Raw genomic sequence first — 11,492 nt, forward strand, 5'->3', positions numbered from 1 at the left:
TGTTATCTCTATCAAAATTCCAATGACATTCTTCACAGAAATAGGAAAAACAATCCTAAAACGTATATGGAGGCCGGGTATGGTAGCTCATGCTTGCATTTCCAGCACTTTAGGAGGGTGAGGCAGGTGAATTGCTTGAGCCCAGGAGTTTGAGAGTAGCCTGGGTAACATGACGAAAATCCATCTCTACAGAAAACAAAAAGCAAAAAAATTTAGCCAAGTGTGGTGTTGCGGGCCTGCAGTCCCAGCTACTTGGGAGGCTGATGCAGGAGGACTGACTGAGCCCAGAATTTGAGGCTGCAGTGACTCATGACTGTGCCACTGCACTCCAGCCTGGGCTACAGAATGAGACTCTATCTCAAAAGCAAATAAATAAATAGCCAGAATATATAAGAAGCTCAAGTAATTCTATAGGAAAAAATTTAATGATTTGACTAAAAAATGGGCAAGATATCTGAATAGACTTTTCTCAAAAGAAGACATACAAATGGCAGACAGGTATATAAAAAGGTGTTCAATATCACCGATCATCAGAGAAATGCAGATCAAAACTGCAAAGAGATATCATCTCACCCCATTTAAAATGGCTTTTATCAAGAAGACATGCAATAACAAATGCTGGTGAGGATGCAGAGAAGAGGGAAGTCTCATACACTGTTGGTGGGAATGTACATTAGTATGATCACCATAGAGAACAGTTTGGAGGTTCCTCAGAAAACTAAAATAGAGCTACCACAGGATCCAGCAATCCCACTGTTTGGTATATACCCAAAAGAAAGGAATTCAGTATATCAAAAAGATATTCGCACTCCCATGTTTACTATAGCATTATTTACAATAGCCAAGATTTGGAAGCAACCTAAGTGTCCATTAACAGATGGAATTGATAAAGAAACTGTGGTACATATACCCAATGAAGTAATCGCCATTAAAAAAAAATGAGGCCGGGCACAGTGGCTCACACTTGTAATCCCAGCACTTTGGGAGGCTAAGGCAGGTGGATCACGAGGTCAGGATTTCCAGACCAGCCTTACCAACATGGTGAAACCCCGTCTCTACTGAAAATACCAAAAAAAAAAAAAAAAAAAAAAAGAAAAAATTAGCTGGGCATGGTGGTTACTCAAGAGGCTACTCAGCTAATCAAGAGGCTGAGGCAGGAGGATTGATTGAATCTGGGAAGCAGAGATTGCAGTGAGCCAAGAACTCATCACAACACCCAGCCTGGGCGACAGAGCCAGACTTTGTCTCAAAAAAAAAAAAAAAAAAAAAAAAAATTGAGGGCCAGGCACAGTGGCTCACTCCTGTAATCTCAACACTTTGGGAGGCCGAGGCAGGCAGATCATGAGTTCAAGAGATCAAGATCATCCTGACCACCAAGGTGAAACCCCGTCTCTACTAAAAATACAAAAATTAGCTGGGCATGATGGTGCGTGCCTGTAGTCCCAGCTACTCAGGAGGCCGAGGCAGGAGAATCACTTAAACCCGGGAGGCAGAGGTGGCAGTGAGCCAAGATCATGCCATTACACTCCAGCCTGGTGACAGAGCGAGACTCTGTTTCAAAAAAAGAAAAGAAAAAAAGAGATTTTGTCATTTGCAACAACATGGATGAAATGGAGATCACGACGTTAAGTGAAATAAGCCAGACACAGAAAGACAAACCTTACATGTTCTAATTTTTTAGTGGGCACGAAAAATTAAAGTAATCGAACTCATAGAGATAGAGAGTAGAAGGATGGCTACTATAGGCTGGGAAGGGTAGTGGGGGAGGTGGGCAGGAGGGAGGAACCTACGTTAATGGGTACCAACAAATAGAATAAACAAGATCTAATATTTGACAGCACAATATGGTGACTACAGTAGATAATAAGTGTACATTTCAAAATAACTAAAAGAATATAACTGGATTGTTTGTAACACAAAAAATAAATGATTAACGTGATGGATACCCCTTTACCCTGATGTGATTATTATGTGTTGCATGCCTGTATCAAAATATCACATGAATACCATAAATATATATACCTATTTATGTACTCATAAAAATAAAAAAAAATTTTTTAAAGCTGTCACAGAATGTATCCAATAAAATCCTTACTCAATACGGAAGACCATTCAGAGCTATTAAAATTAAAAAGTGATGGAATAGGCCTCATAAATCTGCATTTATACCATTCTTTAATAAAGGAAACCAGAATTCCCCAGAGAAATAGTTGATTCCATGGCTGGACAGAAAAAATATTAAAGAAGCATAATGTATCTTATGATGTCAGTAAGTTACAGAAGCGTTAAAAAAAAAAAAAAGGTGGCAAGGTGTGCTGGCTAATGCCTATAATCCCAGCACTTTTGGAGGCCAAGGCAGGTGGGTCACTTGAGCCCAGGAGTTCGAAACCAACCACAGCAACATTGGGAGACCCTGTCTCTACAAAAGATACAAAAATTTTCCTGGTGTGGTGGCGCACACCTGCAGTCCCAGCTCCTCAGGAGGCTGATGTGGGAGAATCACCTAAGCCTGGGAAATGTAGCTGCAGCAAATATTATTGTGCACTGCCCTCCAGCCTGGAGGACTCAGTGAGATCCTGTTTAAAAAAAGAAAAAAAGTGTAGGTCTAAGGGACACAGGAGCTTGAAGGCCCTCCTAATGGCCAAAGCTGGAACAATTGTAAAAAAAATTGATAAAAATAGTACTGGACTGTGGCTCATAGGGGGGAAAAGGACAGCTCTTTATTGCAGAAGAATTCAAATTAATGAATGTAAAAGAGAGAAAGAATGGAGAGGCAAATATCACAGTAATAACTGCTGCAAGCAAGAACCACCATTGGATGCTAAAACAGGATATTTACAGAGTCTCAAACTATTTCCCCCACAAGATAGCTATTAATTACAAAGGGAATAACAGTAATTTTACAATGAAGAAACCAAGAAGACATCATCTTAACTAAGTCAAGATTAACAACACAAGTAAAAAGCAAATCAGCATCACGTATTCCCTGATAGGATGTGCTAAGAAAGGTACAGCATCACTTCTGGATTATTGTTAGCAAATGCATAATGTCACCATGTCATGAGAAAACATCAGACAAACCCAAATTGAGGGATATTCTACAAGATATCTGGCACCTACTCTTCAAAAGCATCAAGGTCATGGAAAACAAGAAAAAGGAGGAACTGTCACAGAGTAGGAGCGACTAAGAAGCAATGACAACACAACGTGAGATCACAGACTAGACTCTGGACCAAAAAAGCAATCAGTGGGACAACTGGCAAAATTCAGACAAGATCTGCAGATTAGTTACTGGTATATCAATGTTAATTTTCTGGCTTTGATAATTTTGTTATGGCTATATGATATGTTAACATTAGGGGAAGATGGGAGAGGATCAAACAAAGACTTCAATTTTTGCAATTTTTCTGGAAGTCTAAAGTTATTTCAAAATAAAACTTTTAAGAAAGTGAAAACAGTAACAACTTTAAAAAATCATTTTTACTATTTTAAAAAATTTGAGTATTTTTAACAGGTTTTGGGGATTCTTATACACACTGAAGTCTGAAAACTACTAATTGAAAGAAACTTCTGGCTGGGCGCTGTGGCTTACACCTGTAATCCAAACACTTTGGGAGGCCAGGGTTGGTGGATCACCTGAGGTCAGGAGTTTGAGACCAGCCTGACCAACATGGTGAAACCCCGTCTCTACTAAAAATACAAAAAATACAAAAAAAAAAAAAAAAAATGCCAGGAGTGGTGGCTCATGCCTGTAGTCCCAACCACTTGGCAGGCTGAGGTAGGAGAATCACTTGAACCTGGGAGGTGGAGGTGCAATGAGCCAAGATCATGCCATTGCACTCTAGCCTAGGCAACAACAGCAAAACTCCATTTCAAAAAAAGAAAAACATAAAGAAAGAAACTCCTGGGCTGGATGTAGCGGCTCATGTCTGTAATTCCAGCACTCTGGAATGAAGAGGCAGGCAGATTACCTGAGGTCAGGAGTTCAAGCCCAGCCTAGGCAAGATAGTGAAACCTCATCTCTAATAAAAATACAAAAATTAGCCAGGCATAGTGGTGGGTGCCTATAATCCCAGCTACTCAGGAGGCTGAGGCAGGAGAATGGCTTGAATCCTGTAGACAGAGGTTGCAGTGAGCCGAGGTCACACCATCGTACTCCAGCCTGGGCAATGAGGGCAAAACTCCATCAAAAACAAGCAAAAAGAAATAAAGAGAAAGAAAAAAGAAAAGAAAAGAAAGTCCTGCAACCACTGAAAAAAAGCTACTCAGGTTGTAGGATATTTGTAGTTCTCATAACAAACTAGACAAATACTACAATGGAAAACTGATCTGGACCCCATACAAAAGTTCTTATTATTTGGATTATTCATTTATGTCTTTATTTTTTAAGATAGGGTCTTGCTCTGTCACGTAGTCTGCAGCACAGTGGCAATCACAGCTAACTGCAGCCTCGATCTCCTAAGCTTAAGTGATCTTCCTGCCTCAGCCTCCCAAGTAGCTGGGACTACAGGTGTCTGCCACTATGCTCCAATATTTTATTAATTTTTTGTAGAGGTCTCGCCATGTTGCTCAGGATGGTCTGGAACTCCTGGCCTGAAGTAGTCCTCCCACCTCCACCTCCCAAAGCACTAGGATTACAAGTATATCCCACTGCACCTGGCCAAAAGCTTTATTTCTTAACTATTAATAAATTTAAAAAAAATCCATTTTACTTACCTTTATATCACTACCTGGTGTGGCACTTAGAGCCAAGATTCTAAAGTGATTTGTAAATTTGACTAGTTCTCTTACAACCTTAAGGGAAAAAAAGTTATTTAGTTTCATCTGTTCAACGCAAAAATAACAGTGATTCTGTTAAACAACCTATTATACATGGTCTCGTATCATTATTCTTTAATCAGTATATTGACAATCTAGTGAGTAAACTAGTACCAGTTATATTATTTGAAGAGCAAAGGATTTAGATTTATATTCAATGCTAATTAATAACACAGTAAGGCTTCTTCTACAGAAAAAGCTATAACATCAAAGCCAAATATAAAGGCAAATCAAAATAAAGGGGCTGGGCATGGTGGCTCATGCCTATAATCCCAGCACTTTGGGAAGCCAAGGTGAATGGATCACTTGAGCTCAGGAGTTCAAGGCCAGCCTGGGCAACATGGTGAAACCTAGTCTCTACAAAAGAGAAGGAGAAAAAAAAAACCTCAAAGGGCTACTTCAAGGTCAAATGGAAGAGGAAGAAAGTTCAGTCTCCATTGTCTGGACCAAAGTTTAACCTTATAGCTATATCCATATGCACACTTGAGAGATTAAGATAAACCTCAACAGATAAAACTGCAAAAAAATTGTAAACAGAAAAATGAAATTATATTTGAAATTTTGGGAAAGATTTTTTAAAAGTTAGGTTTTATGTGCAAAGCTCACGATTTAAAAAAAAAACTGTTGCCGGGCGCGGTGGCTCAAGCCTGTAATCCCAGCACTTTGGGAGGCCGAGGCGGGTGGATCACGAGGTCCAGAGATCGAGACCATCCTGGTCAACATGGTGAAACCCCGTCTCTACTAAAAATACAAAAAACTAGCTGGGCGTGGTGGCGCATGCCTGTAATCCCAGCTACTCAGAAGGCTGAGGCAGGAGAATTGCCTGAGCCCAGGAGGCGGAGGTTGCTGTGAGCCGAGATCACGCCATTGCACTCCAGCCTGGGTAACAAGAGCGAAACTCCATCTCAAAAAAAAAAAAAAAAAAAAAACTGTTTAGAGACAGGGTCTTACTGTGTCACCCAAGCTGGGGCACAGTGATGCCATCCATCATAGCTCACTGCAGCCTCAAACTCTGGGGCTCAAGTGATCCTCTGACTCGGCCTCCCAAACAGCTTGGGCTATAGGTATGTGCCACCAGGCCCGGCTAATTTTTTCACTTTTGGTAGAGGCAGGGTCACCCTACATTGCCCAGGTTGGTCTTGAACTCCTGGCCTCAAGTGATCCCCAGCATTGCCCTGCCAAAGTGCTGGGATTACAGGTTCATGCCACTGCACCCAGCTCACAGTTTTTAAATTAACTGTATTCATTTAAAAATATAGTTAATTTGGCCAGGCACAGTGGCTCACGCCTGTAATCCCAGCACTTCGGGAGGCCGAGGCGGGTAGATCAGAAGGTCAGGAGATTGAACATCCTGGCCAACATGGTGAAACCCCATCTCTACTAAAGATACAAAAATTAGCCGGGCGTGGTGGCGCATGCCTGTAATACCAGCTATTCTGGAGGCGGAGGCAGGAGAATCACTTGAACCAGGGAGTCGAAGGTTGCAGTGGACTGCCACTGCACTACACCCAGGTGACAGAGGGAGACTGCATCTAAAAAAAAAAATATATATATATACATATATATATACACACATAATTTTTAAAGTTTAAATTTCCTTTTAAATCCTGAAACAGTTCCTCAGTAGTACCAAAGCACCATCTGCACTTTCTGATTTGAACTCAACACCCATTTCTAGTTTGATTAATACTGGTAATTTTCCAGATTCCCATATGCCACTTCATGTGAAGCCCCAATACAGAGGAAAATGCACTTCCAAGTAGACTGACTTGCAGAAATAGTTCTCAGTATACCATAGTTCCCAAATTAAACACAGGAATTAAACAAGAAAACCAGATTATCCAAAAATCACTCCAATTTCAATCCAAGACAAAAACAAATTCAATGAGACTAACACTGAATCTTGATTAATATTGAAAAAATATTATTTATAGGGTTTTTTAAAATATGGTAAAATTGCATATGAAGACCTAACATTACACTTATTCTTCTTCAGAAACAAGTAAAATTATTTTAAGTAAAAACTGATACAAGATAAAACATCCCTAGTGACCATTTTCAGTTTAGCTTAATGCTGGAAGTGATGGTCCTTACATATCATAGAAGGATTTTTTACAAAGTCATGAGTGCATCAAGGAAGACAAAAAGATTGCTTACTTGACTGATGCTTTTTACAAAATCTGTTTTGTATGATAGCCAAATTTCAAAGTGTTCTTTCAGACTGTAAGGGAGTTTTGGCAATTCTGAGAGAAATCATTTTACTGTTATAAAGCACATGTATCAATATGCCTTCCAGAACTATTACATATGAAAAGTCAGTGGCTCATGCCTGTAATCGCAGCAGTTTGGGAGGCTGAGGTGGGCGGATCATGAGGTCAAGAGATTGAGACCATCCTGGCCAAAATGGTGAAATTCCCATCTCTACTAAAAATACAAAAATAAGCTGGGCGTGGTGGCCCGAGCCTGTGGTCCCAGCTACTTAGGAGGCTGAGGCAGGAGAATTGCTTGAGCCTAGGAGGCGGAGGTTGCAGTGCGCCAAGATCGCGCCACTGCAGTCCAACCTGGCACCTGGTGATGGAACAAGACTGCCTCAAAAAAAAAAAAGAAAAGAAAAGAAAAAGAAAAGTAAGCCAAATACATTACTTCTTTTCAGGAAAAATTCTCAAGCATCTTGTAGAAGAATGAATGATGGTGTGTGCTTCATGAAGCAGGTGTACCTGTTGGAATGTATATCTGGAATTATCAATGTAGTGTAAACTCTCAGGTCTGTCTGGTTACTAATGAAGTCAATGCATGCTTTATTAAATCATCTAATGTCCAGAAATTTTTTAAAAATAAAATAAGTTAATTACAAGCTAAATTTTCATGTATTCCATACTGTCTGAATCAAAAAAAAAAAAAAAAAAAAAAACTTTAAGTGTTTCATTATTTCATTTCATTTTTATAGACACAGGGTCTCACTATATTGCCCAGGCTGATGATCTCAAACTCCTGGCCTCAAGCTAAAATTTTTTTTGGCTTTTTTGAGACAGAGTCTCACTCTGCTGCCAGGCGCCAGGCTGGAGTGCAATTGCCCGATCTCGGCTCACTGCAACCTCTGCTTCCCAGGTTCAGGCAATTCTCCTGCCTCAGCCTCCCGAGTAGCTGGGACTACAGGTGCGTGCCACCATGCCCAGCTAATTTTTGTATTTTTAGTAGAGACGTTGTTTCACCATGTTGACCAGGATGGTCTCTATCTCTTGATCTCGTGATCCGCCCACCTCGGCCTCCCAAAGTGCTGGGATTACAGGCGTGAGCCACGGCGCCCGGCTCAAGCTAAAATTTTTTAAATGTCCCTCTCAGGTGGAAATTTTTAACATGCTGCACTAATTTAATTTGGAATAATACAAATAAGTGGAAAAATATATCAATTTCATGAATATAATTAGGAAGATCAACAATTTAAAAAGATGACAATTCTCCCTAATACGGAGATATAATACACTAACATTTAGAGTCCCCAAAGAAATGGCTACAGAAATTCACAAACTGGCAGTGAAATTCATGTCTATGCCCTAAATGAAATTAACTTTCCCTATCTTTTCCCTTTTATTCTTGCTCTACAATCTCCTTCTGTCATCAGCTACTATAGTTTTAACTACCATCTATATGCTTATCATTTGTAAATCTATATCTCTATCTCAGAACTCTCCAGCAAGATCCATACTTCTATTAAGTATCACCTAATGAATATCTACAGCTGAATTCCTCATAGACACCTCAAACTCGACACATCTAAGCCATCTTTCTATGTTCCCCTAATCCTGCTCTGCATCCAGAACTCACAATCTTCACAGTTTTCCAAGTCAGAAATACGGGAGTCATCCTACATTCCTTCTTCCCCTCATTAGATATCCCTGCCTTTAGCCTTCTTGTCTCTAATCTCTTTCAAATCTTAAGTGTCATCCCAGCTAAACATTTTTTAATGAGTCCCCACCAGCTTTATCCCCTATAGCCTACAAAGTGCTTTCAAACTGTTAGGCATAAAATATTAAAGACCTGGCCCTTAAGTAGATGCAGCAAATTCACCCTTATAGAAAAGGGAAACAAAGTCAATTTCATTCAGTGCAGATTTAAATGATATCTACAACTACCTCCCACTACTTCATCTTATTTTATATTCCTGTCGTATTAAACTGGAAGGCACCGAACCGTGTTAGGTATGTGGCATACATTATGTCATTATTTTACCTAGCTTACAAAAAAAGACACTGCATATCCACTACTAATCTTTATTAATTCCAAAACTCCATTCATACCCTATTTTAGATCACTGTCCCAACCATTACTAGGCTCTCTTGATCTGTATCTGACACTATCTGGTTAGGCTTAAAAAACAAAAAGAAAACAATAATAGCAGCAAAAGGCAATGGAGACACTAATCAGAATGGATGACAGAAAGTACAGGTATTCTTTATCACCATATGTTCTGAGATAAATATAAAGACTTTTTATAATAATATTGTCAATAACTTCCATCACTAGTAACTATTCACCAAAATACTCTTTAACAATACAGTTACACTACAAAATACCATTTAACAAAATTATTACCTGGCAATAAGCGTAGTTTCCGAGAGCTTTATGAGCTTCATCAATAACTAGACATTTTATTTCAGCAGCGGGACAAGCTCCTCTAGAAAGGTCATTTACCATGACCTGAGGTGTAAGAAAAAGGACTCTCTTACTGCACCATATTTCCTTCCTGGTGAAAGCTTGTGTAGACCCTGGAAATAAAAGTGACATTCTACATTCTAAATTTCAGACTGTTATCCATAATATATAAATAGTCTAGCCTTTTCAGAATGCATACATGCTTTGGTAATCTTAAAACAATTTGACAATCTATGGGAATGCTACAAATATCAAAGCAAGCACTTATCTAGGACTACAACCAAATTGTCTTTAGAGAATTCCTACAAAATGGCATAATGTTTGAAGAGACGCAAACTCTTCAACTGAGAAATCTTTTTTCAGGAAGAAGGTCAGGAAACATGTTTAGTTATCCAAGAGGTATACACACATAATACTTCAAAATACTATGACAAGCTGCAAATACTCTCTAAAGATTGAATAAAGAATCCTATTCAGCAGTGTTGCGCTTGTAGAGAATGTAGAGAATGTTTTAAGAAGGGGGGCGTTAAGATGCACGTATTGTATAGCTTGAGAACTATTCCACATGGGACAGGAAATCCTTTATCTCCATTTCCACGGAAATGCATGTTTTCCCTGGAAACCCAGCTCTTACTTCAAATTAGTCCAGTTTAAGATACCTGTCATTTGGGCCATGTGGGATTGCGGGATACCCATCACCTGGTAGCAAGCCTCGATCTGCTGTGTCACCAAGGGTTTCGTTGGGGCCATGAAGACCACCTTTCCTGAAGGAAACCAGCGGTAAAAATTATACATAACCACGGCGGCAATAAAGGTCTTTCCCAGTCCGGTAGGCAAACACACCAGCGTGTTGCAGAACAGAGCGGCCCGGGAGATGTTCAGCTGGTAGTCCCGCACTGGGCAATTGGTAGGGTAAATCCACAGGGCGCCCGCGGAAGTGCAGAACCCGCCATTCTCTAGACTTAGCTGCTGCTCAGCCTCGTACACCGCAACAAGCAGCACATCATCGTCCGACTCCGGCTCAGCCTCCGCTGCTGCTGACAAAGGCGCCTTGGAGCTGCCAGGGCTCTGAGGTCGCTCAGTTCCGGAGCTGCAACCCGGAGCCCCACATGACCGGGAGATGCTTGAGCCCCACGTCTGAAAAAGCGTTCTTTGTCGTCCGCTCATTAGGGCGACAACCGCCAAAGGCTTCACTCAGATACCCGTAGCAGCAGCAGCTCAACCGCTAGGCTTCTGATCCCCATCAGTTTCCTTCGCACAAAACTCTGGAACAAGAAGGAGGGACTAAAGCCAGATTATCCAGTTGAAAATACCGCCACAGAGTTTGCGTTGGAAATATGATTGGCTGGCTTCCCGGAAACTCTCAGCTCTTCCGGAGACGCATGCGCATTATAAAGCGTTACGCAAAAGATGGTCCCTTGCAGTTCCGGTGTTTTGTTTTGTTTTAACAGGCTTTAAATTTAAGTTCCGTTTCCGATGATTAGGTGTCTGGGCGTCATCGCTAACGTGATAAATCACTTAAAGTGTTATAAAAGAGATTTATTTAAAAATATTATATACCAGGGTACAATGAAATACTCAATTTGTGAGTTTAATGTTATTGAGCCTCTAACGTGCCTTATTCCTTGCAGTTTTTGTTGTTGTTGTTGTTGTTGTTGTTGTTGTTGTTGTTTTGATGCAGAGTCTTCACTCTGTCGCCAGGCTGGAGTGCAATGGCGCGATCTCGGCTTACTGCAGCCTCCGCCTCCTGGGATCAAGCGATTCTCCTGCCTCAGCCTTCCGAGTAGCTGGGATTACAGGCATGTGCCACCACCCCGGACTAATTTTATGTTTTTAGTAGAGCCAGTTTTCACCATGTTGGTAAGGCTGGTCTCGAACTCCTGAGCTCAGGTGATCGGCCCACCTCGGCCTACCAAAGTGCTAAGATTACAGGCGTGAGCCACCGTGCCGGCTTATTTTTATATTTTCATTGTTTAAAGGGAAGTGAACGTGGTCTGGTCCAGCTATTCGTCATAATTTTT

The 11,492-nt window shown here is 40.7% G+C and overlaps 1 protein-coding gene across 3 annotated transcripts in view; it reads right to left on the minus strand.

Annotated features, from left to right (window-relative positions):
* The window catches only part of FANCM (FA complementation group M), a 77,536-nt gene extending 66,757 nt beyond the window's left edge, over positions 1-10,779 (minus strand). For all 3 annotated transcript variants that reach the window (XR_012516339.1, XM_074393992.1, XM_074393991.1), the window contains exons 1-3: positions 10,131-10,779; positions 9,412-9,584; positions 4,717-4,794 (exon numbers count right to left, since the gene is read on the minus strand). Coding sequence is in view for 2 of the 3 variants with exons in the window: in XM_074393992.1 (XP_074250093.1) it covers positions 4,717-4,794; positions 9,412-9,584; positions 10,131-10,638 (759 nt within the window). In the remaining variant the exon portion in view is untranslated. The remainder of the gene's footprint in view (positions 1-4,716; positions 4,795-9,411; positions 9,585-10,130) is intronic.
* Between the last annotated feature and the right edge of the window lie 713 nt (positions 10,780-11,492).

The sequence above is a fragment of the Saimiri boliviensis genome, chromosome 2 (assembly GCF_048565385.1).
Source record: "Saimiri boliviensis isolate mSaiBol1 chromosome 2, mSaiBol1.pri, whole genome shotgun sequence".
NCBI classification, from domain to species: Eukaryota; Metazoa; Chordata; class Mammalia; order Primates; family Cebidae; genus Saimiri; species Saimiri boliviensis.